The sequence below is a fragment of the Tripterygium wilfordii genome, chromosome 23 (genome assembly GCF_013401445.1).
Source record: "Tripterygium wilfordii isolate XIE 37 chromosome 23, ASM1340144v1, whole genome shotgun sequence".
In the NCBI taxonomy this organism is placed as follows: Eukaryota; Viridiplantae; Streptophyta; class Magnoliopsida; order Celastrales; family Celastraceae; genus Tripterygium; species Tripterygium wilfordii.
This window is the reverse complement of record NC_052254.1, coordinates 11429502-11446110: the sequence shown is the minus strand read 5'-3', so window position 1 is coordinate 11446110 and position 16609 is coordinate 11429502. Positions and strand designations below refer to the sequence as shown.

The 16609-nt window shown below is 38.5% G+C and overlaps 3 protein-coding genes across 3 annotated transcripts; 1 reads left to right on the top strand and 2 right to left on the bottom strand.

Annotated features, from left to right (window-relative positions):
- Positions 1 to 2554: 2554 nt before the first annotated feature.
- Positions 2555 to 6322, top strand: LOC119993101 (ferrochelatase-2, chloroplastic-like). Its single transcript, XM_038840029.1, has 9 exons — positions 2555 to 2743; positions 3188 to 3512; positions 3623 to 3766; positions 3979 to 4080; positions 4185 to 4288; positions 4381 to 4507; positions 4616 to 4768; positions 4980 to 5080; positions 5782 to 6322. The coding sequence occupies exons 1-9, from the start codon at positions 2676 to 2678 to the stop codon at positions 6095 to 6097; spliced, it is 1440 nt and encodes a 479-aa protein (XP_038695957.1). The 5' UTR covers positions 2555 to 2675; the 3' UTR covers positions 6098 to 6322.
- A 408-nt stretch (positions 6323 to 6730) lies between these two features.
- LOC119993100 (far upstream element-binding protein 1-like) lies at positions 6731 to 13327 on the bottom strand. Its single transcript, XM_038840028.1, has 6 exons — positions 12911 to 13327; positions 12346 to 12632; positions 11843 to 11932; positions 11693 to 11764; positions 11384 to 11500; positions 6731 to 8115 (listed from the first exon to the last, which is right to left on the bottom strand). The coding sequence occupies exons 1-6, from the start codon at positions 13239 to 13241 to the stop codon at positions 6922 to 6924; spliced, it is 2091 nt and encodes a 696-aa protein (XP_038695956.1). The 5' UTR covers positions 13242 to 13327; the 3' UTR covers positions 6731 to 6921.
- Positions 13328 to 13813: 486 nt separating this feature from the next.
- Positions 13814 to 16446, bottom strand: LOC119993102 (NADH dehydrogenase [ubiquinone] iron-sulfur protein 7, mitochondrial). The gene is made up of 2 exons (XM_038840030.1): positions 15921 to 16446; positions 13814 to 14310 (listed from the first exon to the last, which is right to left on the bottom strand). The coding sequence occupies exons 1-2, from the start codon at positions 16331 to 16333 to the stop codon at positions 14076 to 14078; spliced, it is 648 nt and encodes a 215-aa protein (XP_038695958.1). The 5' UTR covers positions 16334 to 16446; the 3' UTR covers positions 13814 to 14075.
- Positions 16447 to 16609: the final 163 nt, after the last annotated feature.

Here is a 16609-nt window from a genome sequence, read left to right as displayed (position 1 = left end):
ACTTCTACTAGATTGTTGATGCCGCAGTAGCTTTCCCTCTTCAAAGGTAGATATACCAAACTTCTATATGCATCCTAAGTTAAGAACTTAAAAAAGAAAAAAAATGGAAAATGGAAAAAATTTCAACCTACACAAAAAGCAAATCATGAAGTGATTCATGTCTCATCTCAGACCACAGGATCTTAAGCAGCAAAATGGCTTCTGCAAGAAAAATCTGCAAGGGTAGGGAAACAATATATAGAGTATGAGACATCAAGAATGGAAGTACGGCTCTAAATATTGGATAAGCATTGTCACCCCAGGCTTGTCCAACATCAAGTAAAATCCATATTCTCACCTTTCCTTGAGAGACCAATCAAGCCTTACTAGACCATATATAGCCGAGCAGAAGGGTGGCTTTTTTTTCTACATGCCATATTATTAAGGCAGGATTTGGAAAGCATGTTAAAAGGTAAGGTCAGGATATTCCTGAAGGTGCCAGTAGGGCTAACAACAACTAATTCACATTTGTTAATAGATATAAACAGTAACTAGGACTACCAATGAACAAGGCTTTAGAAACCCCTGCAAATTCAACACACTCTTTTCTGCTCAACATATAACCAAGTAATCTAGACTGCTTTCATCTCATTTGTTCATAAAACATTTCTAACTTATAGTTGCGAGATAAAAGCAGGTATCTTGTAAAACATCTTGGGATCCTTAGCAAACCCAATAGTCTTGAATGCATTGTTAATTAAATTCATGTATAAACGAACCATACTGACAGTATCTAAAATGCACAAACGCTATAGAAAACAAAAATAGCCATCTTCCTAATCCTACCTATTTACATCTGTCACATTTGGCAAAGAGTGAAGGACCCCTCCTCTTTCTTATTCCTCTTCTTATTTTGCCCTTCGCCTATGGTTTTTACTCTCAGATCCTTGATTTACAGAACTGACATTTCCATCTATGCTTTGTCCTAAATCAGTACCCCTGAACCAATATGTGAGTCCTTGTCCACAAACTCTCCTTCTTATACCATCAATCATCTCAACATCTTCCCCATCTTCCAAATCATCACCTTCATAAATGGCTTCCAATATGCTCTCTCCTTCAATTCCCCCATGGAAAACCTTCGTGACGAACAAACACGCATTGTTAATTTGAGGGTTACAAGAAAACATAGATAGAGAGAACGCCCGGGAGCAATCAAGGAAGAGAGAGGACGAACGCCGGAGTAGTGAGAACTGTGACACAGATACTGATTGAGAGCAATAAGAGGGAACGCCAGAGAACGTCGGGTACTCGCGAGTCGGCAACGAAAGAGCTATTCTTTTGCTACTTTTCATATTGGGCTTGCCCTAGCAGGCCTTGCGCTTTTAAATGAAATGTCTAGTTTTTGTAGTAGAAAGTAGAAACTCAGCTTCTGATTGGGCGGGCTTCTCAGGTCACCGAGAGCCCATAACTTGTGGATCGTAAAGCCAGAATACTGGCCCTAATACTTGTAATTTCAATTTGTACAAGATGGGCTTGGTCCAAGTCCACATTTCTCTCCCAAATCCGGCCCACTATATACTCTTTCTTATTTTTTTTTCTTTTATCTAACAATAGAATCACGCACATGTGACCCACCGAGTAGAAATACACGAATGGAAACCAACTAGGTTGGCACCCAGCATGGTGTCCCACTATATACTTCTTAGTATATAGTTTGACTGACATCTTGCATAATGTCAATCATTATAAAAATAATGAAAAACTAAATCCGATATTTTTACTTTATGTAGCCATATCTATAAATAACAATATCTCAAAAATAAAGGAAAAAAAAGTAAAACAGAGATTTAACCAAAATTAAATTGTTAATAATCATATCTCAAAAATAATGAAATAGAATATTATACTGAAAGGCTTCTAAATAAAATTCACCCCTCCACAATTCCTTATTTCACCTATACTCCAACAATAATAAGAAACAAAAAAAAAAAAGATAAGTGAATAAATATAGACCTAAATAGTTTAAACAATTAAACATAAAAATATAAACATGAGAAATTCTCCTATGAGTTCCTAAAATGAGTTCTTAAAATGATGTCCTATATCTTATATTTTGAAAGGTTTTATGAATCACAGGTATATATATTTTTTGTCCAAAACAAAAATTAAATACAACCAAAAAAGTGTATGAAATGTTTTTTGTTTTATATCTAACTATCCAGAATTATTATGTACTTTTCATGTCAAATTTGATTTTTGTTTGGAAAAAAAAAAATTATTGGATTCATAAGACAGACAAAATACAAATGTACTTTTTCAATTTTTTTAAAAAATTTGAACCTAAAATTAACACCTCATTTCAAGACCTCATAAGAGAAATCTATAAACCATTTCAATAAAGAAAAAGAACATATAAAATTCACCTAAATTATTATTAAACCCTAAATTCAAAACCCGAAATCAGAACTAGTCAAACCAGAATAGTGAGTGTCCTTTGAACACGTCGGTTGTATTAGTTGAGCGTTCAACACGTTTTTTTATTTCGCTGACTTCCGCCCGCCTAACTCAACGAAGAAAAGAATCTCAACATTAAAACCCTAAAAGGCCCCAAATCCCATTCATTTCTTTTCTCTCTGTTCGATCCCCAAACAACATATCTCTGCTGTTGTTGTTGTTTCTGGATTGTTCTTCAGATGGCCGCGATGAATGCGGCTTCGATCTCAGGCGTTAAGATTTCTGTTTCCGATCGTAAATTCTTCAGGTTAGGTTTGTCTCTTGGATTTATCGATCATACCGTTGAATTTTCCTATTTCGTTGATATGATCTTTTGTAGAATTGATTTGATTACTATTCGGATTAACAACGCTGTCCTGATTTGTTTGGCTGATTGTGGGATCGTACATATTCTGATTAGAATTGCTTGAATTTTATCTGGTTTCTTCATTTTTTTGGCGTGAACGGTTTGAACTGAGAACTTGACTGAAATTACTGACTGAGCATGTATTTTGTTCATAGTGTGATTCCATTTTCTCGAAACTAATTTCTCTGAACACTGAGATTTGTGGCAATTTGGCTGTTTCAGTAATTGGCATTAAAACACTGATACACCCGTTTACATATAAATTATATTTGTTGAGAATGTAGTAAGTAAAATAACTATCATATCATGAAAGTGAGTTTCAATTAAGTTTTTTTTTGCTGACAGGTCATGCCCTCAAGTCAGACCTGTATTGTCCGTTTCTTGCCGCTCACTCAAGGGATTACAAGAATCTCAGGCTTTCATGGTTCCAGTTTCCGAGTCAATTGATAAAAGTTCCGTCTTATGCCGTGGATTACCACACAAAGTTAACAAGAGAAATAATACTGCGCTAACATTTTCGTCTGTTGGAGTAGGCACATATGATTTAAGTTTTGTAGAATCTCAATCACATGTCACAGAGGAAAAGGTTGGGGTGTTGCTTCTGAATCTTGGAGGGCCAGAAACACTTAATGATGTTCAGCCATTTTTATTTAATTTATTTGCAGATCCGGTATGTGGATGTGAATTTTCTCTTTTGCTTTTATTTCTTACTTTGTTTTTATTCAGATATTTTAGTCTCAAAGATGTGTTTAGGTTAATGGCTATGATATTCTGATACAGGATATTATACGTCTGCCGAGGCTGTTTCGGTTTCTTCAGCAACCATTGGCACAATTAATTTCTGTACTCCGGGCTCCCAAAAGTAAGGAAGGGTATTCATCCATAGGAGGTGGCTCACCTTTGCGGAAAATAACAGACGAGCAGGTTTAATGCATGTCCATTGAAATACTTACCTTCATTGTCATGTGATGATTCTTTTTTCATTGCATTTGTTCTGCTGGTCTTGTAGTAGTAAAACTTATTGTCTTATTTATTCGTGCTTTCTTTTTCCTTAAGATTTCTTTTTCTAGAGTTAACAATTTCTTCTAGTTTACTTGTTAGTGTGGTCATAACAGTTTAAGTCAAATCTATTTCAGGCACGAGATATTAAGTTAGCTTTAGAAGCAAGAAATATGGCAGCAAATGTCTACGTAGGAATGCGTTATTGGCACCCATTCACTGAGGACGCAATTGAGCAGGTGAATTTTAACTTCTCCATTACACATTTGCACATTTTATAGTAAAATTTTCCTAGATTTTTTACTTGTAAACTTATTAAGAGTAACTTTTGAATTATCGGCAGATCAAGAAGGACAAGGTGACAAAACTTGTTGTGCTGCCGCTTTATCCACAGTATTCTATCTCGACAACTGGATCAAGCATCAGTGTTATCCAAAGTATCTTTAGGTGCTAATGTGAAATCTCAATTTTTTTTGAAGCTCTAGCATGTGTGTGACAATTCTTTTGACCTTTGTCAATCTATCTGAACCATCTTTCAGGGAAGATGCATATCTATCTGGGCTGCCTGTTTCTATCATAAAGTCCTGGTATCAACGAGATGGTTATATCAAGTCTATGGCTGATCTGATTGAAAAAGAGCTTGTGAAGTTCTCTAATCCAGAGGAGGTGATTTTAATCGGTGCTTGAACTTATTTATATAGATAGTGCTGTTCTTTTGATTTCTGTTCTGAGAACTACATCTCATCTAAGTATATATATTTACTAAAATTTCAGGTCATGATATTCTTTAGTGCCCATGGGGTACCAGCCTTTTATGTAAAAGATGCGGGCGATCCATACAAAGACCAGATGGAGGATTGCATTGTCTTAATCATGCGAGAGTTGAAAGCTAGAGGAATCAACAATGAGCATACTCTTGCTTACCAGGTGTTTATAATTCTAGATTCATATGTTTTAGCTTCTATATCTGCACCCTGTTCACATATGAGGAGCCTTTTTGACTGATGCCTATTAACCCAAATGATGTTTGCTTTCCTATTCCTCAACCGTAGGTTGGTCCTATTAATATGTTTGTCCCTCGTGTTCTTTACTGCTAATTCTGCACTCCCTTTTCTTTTGTTGGTAATCCTCTGGCCAGAGCCGTGTTGGTCCTGTGCAATGGCTGAAGCCTTACACTGATGAAGTACTCGTTGAGCTTGGTCAGAAAGGGGTGAAGAGTCTTCTAGCTGTACCAGTGAGGTATGACATCGATGGTCAAATAGCATTCTTTGTCAGATGTTGTTAATAGTTATGCTCTTACGTGTGATGCTTGAGATACCGTTTTGAATTATCTTTGTTTGTTTATCACAATCATCGTTTATTTTTTAGAGATTGTTTTTGTTGAATTTGCTGCTAAGATTTCAAACCTCTTAAATGAATTTGTATTTTCAAGTTTTAAGTTGTTTTTAATGGATTAATGTAGTGCCTTCACTCAAAAAAAAAAAAGAAAAAGAAAAAGAAAAAGAGAGAGGATTATTATAGTGCAATACCTTTTTGATCCAGTACTGTAAGATTCTATGATGAATTAGAATGAAATAACATGATGGGTACCAGTGGCTGTATATTTTGGAATAATGTAATGTAATAAAAAATGTTAGCTAGGGCGCTAAACCTCAAATTCTTGCTGAATGGAACTGAAGTACGATTTGATTTTGTGAAGTGCCTACCTTTACCCACCACTGTTTTCTAAGTTGCAATATTTGAAGAACAGAGTGGAAGAGGAGTGAGAATCGAAATGAAGTTAATTTTTCTCCTTAGTGATCCAGTTATGATCCTGTTATATCACACTTCTTTAAGCATCTTCTTGTATTTACTTCTTGTATTCTTCCTTTCATTTCAATCTTTAATTTCTGTATTATACAAAAGCATAGAAATTCATATTAATTGTGTTTCAAATCCAGCTTTGTGAGTGAGCACATAGAGACTCTAGAAGAGATTGACATGGAATACAAGGAGCTGGCTCTTGAATCCGGAATTGAGAATTGGGGTCGTGTGCCTGCTCTGGGGTGTACCTCTTCTTTCATAGCAGATCTTGGAGATGCTGTAATAGAATCCTTACCATCAGCGAGAGCCATGTCTACGTCAAGAAGCATCTCTGAGGAAGATGACCATGATTTTCTGAAATATTTTATCAAAGTATTCTTCGGTTCCATCTTAGCATTTCTTTTGCTCTTATTTCCAAAGGTGATGACAGCATTCAAGAGCCATATCTTGTGAACGCGACTATGGTTTGAGACTACTGCAGATATCATACCAGTTGTGCATGCAGCTAATAAAAGTTCGAATATAATAAAATTGTCCGAAAGTTTTGAATATCCCACAGTTTTGCTGAAACGGTTCATGAAATCTGTTCTATTTTCTTTTTTGCCCTGAACACTGTAAAAGAGAATGGGATGAGTATATATATATATATATATATAAAAATTTCCAGTGGATTGGATATTTAGTAGCAACCTTTTGACTTTTGAGACTTGGAAACAGTTGGAATTGGCGAAGCTGTGTAAGTGAAAAGCGAAGTAGATTTCATTGACTACAAAGAATTGCAAATTAACTTCACAACTACTTTACAAGCGAAATTTTTAATTCACTCACAAATAGATTCAAAAGCCATTGTAGATCATAGCCTCCAGAGACCACAATATACCTAAACCGTGATAAAAGAATCTCATGATCCATGGGTCCATAATTAAACGTGAGCTAAACAATACAATATAAACTGTCTATCAACATACTCAATAATACACTGCCACCGTCAAGTGTCGGTCCGCTACTGATCTCCAATAAGCAAGCAATTCTCACCACAGCAAATGATAATTAGCCAAAAAAAATGTAATCAGAAGCAGCAGTTAATAGATAAAAGTAACAAGAGCAATCCTTTTAAATAATAGTTTAAGGTTCTCAAAGTAAGTATATAACCAAAGATCCAAAACAGTGCCTACCACTAAACCTAGCTAGACGCCTAGACCTAGCAGCATTAATACAATACTCAAAAGTGCACAAATATGAAAAATAGTTGAAAGTAGAAACCTCAGCAAAACAAATTAACTTTGCGGCGAAGCTTTTGCAACTCCACTCTGCTGAACAGTCTGTGAAGCTGGAGCTGCATCATATGACACGCGATTGTTCCCGTTGGCATTTCCATCAGTAGAATAAGCTGGAGGCTGTGTGGAACCACTACCATAAGAAGTGCTATAAGATGTTGGCCCCTGCTGCCCATAAGCTTGCTGGCTAATAGGTGGGGCACCATAGCCAGGCTGAGCAACTGTGGCACCATAGCCAGGTCCGACTGCACGCTGTGTACCTGGTTCAGGTTGTCCATATCCAGAAGGCTGGGCATACCCAGACTGAGCAGTACCTGGCTGGCCATAGCCTCCAGCGGTGCTAGGTGATTGTTGGGCCTGCCCGTAAACTGAAGGGTTGGCTGGCTTTTGTGCTTGAGGAGCTCCATAGTTGGGACCATATCCAGTCTGAGCAGGAGGTTGATTGCCGTAGCCTGTCTGTGAAGTAGGGGGCATTCCATATCCTGGCTGACTAGCAACTTTAGGTGGATAACTCGCAGGATTTGGACTAGGCTGTTGACCTGCAATGTAACCTTGTGGGCCCGTTGCGGAGGACTGGGGAGGAGGAGCTTGAGTAGAATCTCCTTGAGCTCCATATGAGGAAGTATGACCCTCTTGACTAGGATTAGTTACATTGCCATGGCTGCCCGCAGAATTATAAGCTTGCTGCTGATCATATGGTGCAACCTGGGAATAACCAGATTGCGGAGGTGCCTGGGAATAACCAGATTGGGGAGGTGCTTGATAGCCACCATAGCCATCTTGAGGATAGCCTTGTCCATGTTGTGTGTAGCCATAAGCCGGTGGCTGATTATAATTGTAACCAGTATTATCTGCGGAAGCAGAACCACCAGGAGTCTGCTGTTGCTGGGAAGAAGGTGGTTGACTGTAATAATCATAACCACCTCCCTGCGTCGCCTGCTGACTTGGAGGAGCAGTTGACTGGTCCCAATTGGAAGGATATCCCCCAGAAGTAGGGGCAGGAGGATAGCCTGGATAATGCGATTGAGGAATATTATACTGTGCTGATGGGCCAGGATAAGCTCCAGGCTGCACATAACCATAACCAGGTTGTTGCATTGAAGGAGCACCAGGTGTACCCCAGCTGGTAGGTGGTCGCGCCTGATAACCTTGCTGAGAATATCCTCCAGCCATAGATGGATTTCTAGCACGATTCTGCATAAAGGTGTTCTCAAATAACCAACAGGAACATTTACACAAAGGCATTCTATATAAAGGGCACATATAACAACGCACAGCATTACATGTACATAGAGACCTATAGAGAACAAAAATATTGCAGGCGCAATAAAAACACATAAATACAGCATAAAAAATTACCAACTATAAGCAGTTATCCATTAGGGATTACTGGATTTTATACTGCATTAGGAAAAAGTGTGAATGCCTACATACCGTACTTGGTTGAGGAATTATTGAGTTACTCCAGCAGAAGCCCATCCTTCCCCTACTTGAAGCGAATGGGCACGAAAAAAGAAAATACTATACAAAATTTTACATAATGGCAAAAGACATATTTAAGAACCATCGCCATAAGGTGGCGATAGTTTAACAGCATGAATGCCAGATAAAAAGATCAAAACAATAGTAAAGGACGTCCCACAAAAAAAATCTGACCAGTACATATGGAATCTAAGCTTTCACCGTTTAACCAGGATGAAAAATTCCAGGTTCAGCTGTTTAGGACAAATAAAACAAAAATTTACCATTTTTACTCCAGCAGAGAGTGTGAAAGTACATCAAAAGAGGCTTTCATGTTGATGAGCATCACCAACATTGGAGAACACACTTTGACAATACCACAAAAACCCAACTTTTCAACAGGTATGACCAAGTCAACATACCCCAGAAAACATATCACTACCCAACATGCAGACAAAGTCACAAACCATAAGGTTAAACATCAGAAGGTCAAAGAGGACCAATAATTGGTTTCATAAAGGGCGCATATTTCAATAAAAGCTCTAAAAGCTACCAAATAAAATCTATAAGATCTTGAACGCAAATGAAGGCAAAAATATGACTATTCATGCCCCAATGCAGAGATTTGAGAATATGATATCATAGTCTTTACTGGTCCTTAAATGAAATAATTGAACAAGATGAGAACAAAAAAGACAAGTACTAAATGAACTCGCAACTTCGAATGAAGGGCCACTTATGAAATGCGCAAGAAAGCCCATATGGGACGCATAACAAGCTCTGTATTAGCAGTGAGTAATGACTAATGGAGTGAAATAAGGAAAATTTATCCATAATATGTAGGCTCGAAGCAAAATAAATTCAAAATTATTGTTGACAATTTGGTGGTAACGAAGCAAGAAAATGGAAAGCTGATGCACATTCTAATATAAAATTATAAATCCCCATGTAGCTGTATGTCTGTCAAAAGTGGAATATCAAAAGTGGACTCACATCCTCTTCCGATAACATCATTACTGAATATCAGAAAAGGGATGTAGAACCATACCAGGGCAAAGCTGAGGGAACACCAACATAAAGGAATCCATGTTGGTGCACCAATATTCCAACACATACTAACCCTACAATAGTTCCCAACAACAATATCAGTAATATCATGGGTAATGAGTAGGCACATATGGCCGAAGAACATTATATAATCCTAGGAATTGTTAAACTAAATACAACACTATGAATGATTGTTATTCTAATTCTAAATGCATGATAGTAATCAGAGAAGCCTATAGGTGGCTAAGATAACCAAAACAGGGCAAATTAACCACCTTCACAATAGGATAGTCAATTAAACAACACTGAACCTGAAACACAGCTCAATGAGAAATATAACATCTGTCAAAATATATACTCTCTCCAGAAAACTACTAAAAGGCACACATCCAAATCCTCAATTAATATAATGAATCCAGAATCCATCTAAACTAAATACATATATAAGAAACCGAAACCTAAGTAGTTGACAAATAAAACGGATTGTCCAAATTTAAACTCTAGTGGTCAATGACAATGTCATCTAATAACATATCCTGCAGCCTATTGACTAGTGCAAATAACTAGAAAATCAACTCCTATATCAATGCTAAAATCAGTAAAATATCCATTCACAAACCAGGTATTCCTCCCCAATGCAGAATCCAAGCTTTTCAGAGGTTACTTTCACAGTTGGTTTTTTTCAACCAGCGTAGCTGTACACACCAATTAGATCAGCAACATAGGAATTCTAGAAGAAACTAGCTGCAGATATACACATCTGAGTAGCTGATAAGTAAAAAAGATAGTGCAGGTCAATTTCGATGCTAACAATATCATCTACAACAAATCCAGAACAATATTTAGTAATGCAGATGCCTAGACAATTATCTCCTTTGTCATTTACCAAGACCAGTAAAATATCATTGCACAAACCAGGTATGTCTCTCAACTGCAGAAGTCAAGCTCCATTTTCAGAGTCAGCTTCAAAATAGAACTGCCAACCAGCGTAGCTGTACATACAACGAGAACAGAAGCATGGGACATCTGCGATTTTCTGGATCTTGCGAAGTCCAATGAAAGGGGAAAAAACTGATTCTGATATTCAATACAATTACTAGAAAACCAAGACCCAGCTTGAGTACATGAACTACCAAAAAAGGTCTTGACAGTAATAATGGAGTATGTAAAAAGTACAAAAAATCATCAGACCTTAAAGAGTTTTCATGACGCAAGTACAAAAGATAATATTAAACAAAAGGAGGAGTTTACAAGACCCATTTGCTTTACAACACCATATACATCAGTTGTTATCCTTTGCGAAACTAAAGATAATTTGACTGCCAAACCAAAAGATATTATGATATGATATTGGCATTTGAAATTGAGACAGGAAGTGAACACTGAATTCTAATCTGCCAAATCGCAACATTTTTGACAGATTATCATAGCATAACCAGGAACGGAACATGTAACAAAAGTGAAAACCAATAAACACCTCATCAAAAAGCCTAAAAACATGGGGAGGAAACACAATTACATCCCAATCTTCCAGCAGAGGAGCCAATTGTACATTTTTAATCACGACAGCCACACAAAATCCAAAAACAGGAGTACTCATAAGATAACAATTAAGGGAAACCACTATAAGGGAGTTTTACTAAAGGCTGCTGACAGATATCCAGTGCAATATTTCAAGAATGAAAAACAAATCGACAAACAAGAATTTGCAACATAAGAAGCATATCAAATGTCATCAATCAAGGTAGCACAGATACATCACACCAAATAAAAAAAATCCAACCATATCAAGCTAAAAAATCTAAACGCACAGATAATTCAAACAGAGAAGTATAATCTTGGAGAAGAGATGCATTTAGAAGAAACCTCATCTATCTTCTAAAGGTAAATAATACTAATGGAGCCAAGAAAAGGCTGGCAAAACTCTGCAACCCAACATCAATATGAAGCATACCTCACTGGTGACCTCATCAACCAACTGTTTAGCAGCCTCAATCTGTTCGTTAGTTCCCTCTATATGTAATGTCCTTTCAGTTGATGTATCACCTGGGGGTAGATGCAGAGGTATCACCTGGAGTATAAGAGAAACTATTATTGCGACGTGATGTTCATACCATCTTAGAATCATGAAATTTAACAAATCGAGAATCAACAGACATTAACTCAAAACCAAGTATCGTTTACATTAGAAGAGGAATGCAATCACTGAGATGCAGAAGTCGAAAATTAATGATAAATCGCAAGGTTAGAAGATTAAACAAACCTGAATCCGAGCTCCAGTCCTAGTTTGCATGCCCTTAATCGTATCACCTCCTTTACCAATTACCAGACCAACCTGTCTAGCGGTGCAAATCAGAACTGCACTATACCAAACCAGCAAAACAATGTCAATAGATACCAGAGCCAATGTTACCTTGTTATTTGGGACTTTCATTACAAAGTGCTCAGATCCAGATTGTCCTGAAGGCCTTCGAGATATTATTCCAGAACCTCCTGCATCAGCCTGCCAGGACAAAAAACTTAGCTGTTAATAAAAATTATAAAGTAGAAACGGAAGAGACCAATGTACACAACAAAAGAAAGAAACGAATCCCCTCCAATCATTGCCATAAAGACATGCATCCATGACAATCGACAATGTTAGATTGGTATTAAGAAAAACTACAGATAGACACAGGAATTACTCTGGTGAAAAAGACGCCCTTCCAATATAACAAAAAAATAATCACATCATTAATATTTAATACTTGCTCTTCGCATAAATCATACTGAAGCTTTCACAAACAAAATCAACACTGTTGCATAACGCGTCCCACACAACAGAAGAGCATGGCAAAAGAAGAGGCGCCAAACCATACTAAAACATGCAAAATTAAGGCAGGTTTTAGTTTTTAATTTTCAAATGGACATATATACCTCTGCAAGAACATCATTTATCAACTGCTCGGCCTTTGCAATTTGCTCAGGAGTACCCATGAGGTCGACAGTCCTAGAGAGTGAGTTGGGATCTGCATCCATGTCACGGGTCACTTGGATCTTTGCACCAGACTGGAGCTGAAGATATTTGATTGTATCTCCAGCTTTACCAATAACGACACCGACCCTGCCACTCGGTATATCAATCTTTTTACTTGTACCCTGGAAACCACCATATGATACAGGTATTGTCGAAGGCGCTGAGTTTGACATCAGAGGCTTCCCATCTGAATGTAGTAAAACCATCATAACAAGCTTAAGAGACAGCGGTCCGCAACAATGAAGCAATAAACAAAATAAAGTAAACCAAACGATATCATAAGCTTAGAACAAGTCAAGCAAACTAGCCTTTCCAAAAAAACAAACAGCTCAACAAACCTACAAACAAAACCCTAATAAAAAAGGACGAAAATAACATCAACAGCTCCCGCAGTCACTCGGAAGATGGCAAGCGTGTGGAAGTATGGAATTACAAAAGCATAGGTATCCAAGTACGGACACAAACCAGAGAAACCGGAGCTAAGACCCCTGTCACCGGAATCGAAGGCGCCAGCGCCGTTCTCGACCCTAGGACGCTTGACATCGGCTGCGGCACCAGCGGTGGCGTTGTTGAAAAGGCGAGCGGCGATCTCCTGCACCTTCTGCTTGGCCATCTGGATCTCATCAGCCGGGGGCGGCACACTGTTATACGCGGGAGGCGGCGCATGAATAGGAATGGGAGATGAAAAGCCAGTGGGCCTTCGTGGAGCAGAGGACAGCGTCGATTGGTCCTCGTACTTACGCTTGTTGGAGGCGGGGATATCGTCGCCTGAGGAGTATTGGGGTTCGTCCGCCATCTCGAGGAAGTGAGTGAGATATGTGGAGAGCAGAAAACCTAAATGGACGATTAGGCGATTAGCAGCGGAGACTAGCTGCTGGGGCGTGAGATGTTGGTCTATAATAATCTACTTTTAATACAAGTGAAAAGTCGGTGCTGCCCTTTTTCCTTTTAAATTAAATAAATAAATTCAAAGCTATTTCCCTTCTCAATCAAATATTACAATAAAAAATGCGAAAGATCCATTGCCGCCCAACCAACCTAATAACAGCAGACCAATAATCAACCATCAATCAATCCGAAAAATGTCGATTGTCAACCGACATCCGACCCATAAAAGTCGCGCCAATGATGATTTTCACATTTGATCAAAATCGATTGGTCAGGTCGATTACATTATCGACCGATAAACAATCAACCCGACCCAATCCCAACCTAGTTATATCCCTGCACAAGATCCAAGTAAATCCGTAGACTTTACATGTCTCACATGATGCATATAAAATTAAACTCAATGATAATAATAGGAATACCGACATAACTTAGATACCGACTACTGAGATCCCTATCGTATCTGAATTACAATGAAGATTAGTAATAATAATTGATGATACTTCATGGGAATCAAACTTTAAACTATAACGAAAGTTGAACACAATTTGCAGCGATTACAAGAACTTCTGGTCACAAAAGGACTAACTTATGAAAGCAGCATAATTATAGGGAACAAACTTTAACAATAAACAGTCTTCTCGTTTCACACAGCATTTTACAATGCAAAATATAGTATGCTGGTTTTATTATTTTCAGTTTCTCACGTTTGTGCTGCCAAAAATGCCCACAAGTAACATGTTCATTTGGTCCACCAATGGAGGAAATCTTTGCGCCTGTTGATCTTCTTCTGCAGCTGGAGAACTCCATAGAGCAAGGCCTCGGCAGTTGGCGGGCAACCGGGAACATAGATGTCCACAGGGACAATCCTATCGCAACCCCGGACGACAGAGTAAGAATAGTGGTAGTATCCACCACCGTTTGCACAGCTTCCCATAGAGATGACCCACCTAGGCTCAGGCATTTGGTCATAAACCCTGCAAGTGATTTTCAGCATAATTGTTACTACTATCCACCCCTCAGTACAGTTAAGAGTGAATTGGGGGGAAAATATGAATGAAAATTGGAAGAAAATCTTTCTGACTGCAAAACTCAGACAACATAACCAATGTATTATTCCAACAAACAAAAGCAATAAACAATAGCAAAACACTAACGTATATAAAATAGCAAACAGACAACATACCATCCTAGACAACTTGTATCTATCTCTCATGTCACTCTCCACACATACCAAACCTCGAAAAAGATTTGATAAAGCCTCTTTAAAAAAATCTCATTGTAGACTCTTATACCAATCTACAGAATAGAACTCAAACAGTGATTACTCTGCAACTCTGTTAGAATCTATTGGAAAAAAACTTGCAAGAAAAATAATGGTTGACATTTATACAATAAGCAATCAAAAACCTTTAATTTTGGAACCTATCAAAGCATGCAAGAGCAACCCAAATGACTTTTTTCTTCTTCATTTAGGGTTAAGTGAGAAAGCCCTTGATGTGGCAGTTGCACAAACTGGTGGATCTCCCAAGTCCTAATCAACTCCACCCAGAAAATGTTAAAAAGGGACACATTTCTTCTATTCTGTATGCACTTCAACCAATTCAAGAGTGAGCTAAGTACTACAGTCCAAATAGAGAGTAGAGGAAAGCCACATTCTTAACCACAGTCAACGCATAGTCAAGGCAACAGGTGGACAAGTAACATTGACAGGTCACAATCCTCAAGCTTGAAAAAGTCGTTAACAATTATACTAGAATAAGATATTTTTAAAACTGATGCTCAGCTTGTGCACAATTAAAGGTAAACTAGCTGAGCTCTACAACTCCAGAAAAAACCAACCTCTAACTGATCATGGTACGACTAAACCCTCCCCCAGTTTAAAAATGTAGAATTGGTTGGCCTCATATCAATACAACTCACAAGTAAGAATCGTCATTTCTTTTCATTATTTTCCTCTTTTTTGTGCATTAGTATATTAGAGAGAACAGAGATCCAAAGTTCACATATTTTGAAACCGAAAAAGCATGCTATGTACATAGGGAAAACAAGAAAAACTGCTCATGATTATGAGCAGGCAGTAATGTACTGAGCAACTGCCATTGTCAATATGAATCACAATCAACTGTTGCAGTAATTAAAGAAAGAAGCAAACACCAAAGCTATAAAATATATCCACTGCAACAATATCATATGCATCCTGTCTTCTAGCTGCCCCATGTCAAATCCCCTTGCCGTCCTTTAATCCCACCAGTCATTAATTTAGACATGGTGCTGCCACAACCAGATAACTACAATATCTACGATATGCTCCTACTTTAAAATTTCGAACTCACCGACATTCCAATGACTCCATTTAGATAGAAACATTAACAAAACCAGTAAAGGAAGACTGAAACACCTCATCCAGCAGAAATAATTATAGTTAATCATCATTGCCCAGAATATTCCCATCATTAATGATAATTTACGAATTTCGACTGTAATCGAAAGCACAAAGCCCCAAACAACTAGCACGATTACAACAAATCCTGATCGAAGAGGAAAAAAATTCTACAATAAATAAACAAGAGGTTAGGGTTCATACTTGCGAAGAGCAGGAGCCATCTTATTGGTGAGGGTTCCGGCGACAATCATACAGTCGGATTGGCGAGGACTAGGCCTGAAAATGACACCGAAACGGTCAAAATCGTAGCGCGCGGCGCCAGTGTGCATCATCTCGACAGCGCAGCAGGCGAGACCAAAGGTCATAGGCCAGATTGAACCGCGCCGAGCCCAGTTCATGAGATCGTCCACCTTCGAGATCACGTACTCGGCTGTCTTTGAAAGCCCTCCAACGGGGCCAGAGGCGGACGGAGGCAGCGGGCGAGCATATGTGGTTGGCGCAGATGAGGAGGAGGTGGGGGAGAGAGAAGGTGTTGTGGTGTGCAGAGAAAGAGAGCGGTTTGCGGAGAGGAGGAGAGGGAGGCGTGAGGCGGTGTTCCTGGTGATCAGAGCCATGCTCGCGCAAAGATGACCGAGACGGACGATCCGAAATATTTGACCAGAGACTCCGTTAATCTGTGAGGACGCCTTAATCGCGTGGAAACATAGAGGGAGTACGTGGACAGGCAGCGAGCCAGCGCCTCACCTGAAAAATGGCGTTTAAGGGAAAGCGACGTCGTATAGGAACCCTGGTGCTTTAAATGTTTATGAATGCCTACTAGGTAAAGTATGTGGCTATGTGCTATTCAATTACACATAATTTTTCATAAATCTAAACCCTAAACCTAATTC

Bases quoted from the DNA above. Each gene is read 5' to 3' on its own strand.
- LOC119993101 (XM_038840029.1), top strand. From the start codon at position 2,676: ATGGCCGCGATGAATGCGGCTTCGATCTCAGGCGTTAAGATTTCTGTT. The intron at 2,744-3,187 runs GTTAGGTTTGTC...TTTTGCTGACAG, and splicing joins TCCGATCGTAAATTCTTCAG to GTCATGCCCTCAAGTCAGAC. The intron at 5,081-5,781 runs GTATGACATCGA...TTTCAAATCCAG, and splicing joins CTTCTAGCTGTACCAGTGAG to CTTTGTGAGTGAGCACATAG.
- LOC119993100 (XM_038840028.1), bottom strand. From the start codon at position 13,241: ATGGCGGACGAACCCCAATACTCCTCAGGCGACGATATCCCCGCCTCC. The intron at 11,933-12,345 runs GTATATATGTCC...TTGTCCTGGCAG, and splicing joins TAAATGATGTTCTTGCAGAG to GCTGATGCAGGAGGTTCTGG. The intron at 8,116-11,383 runs GTATGCTTCATA...ACCTTTATGCAG, and splicing joins TTGATGAGGTCACCAGTGAG to AATCGTGCTAGAAATCCATC.
- LOC119993102 (XM_038840030.1), bottom strand. From the start codon at position 16,333: ATGGCTCTGATCACCAGGAACACCGCCTCACGCCTCCCTCTCCTCCTC. The intron at 14,311-15,920 runs GTATGAACCCTA...AATCACTTGCAG, and splicing joins ATGGCTCCTGCTCTTCGCAA to GGTTTATGACCAAATGCCTG.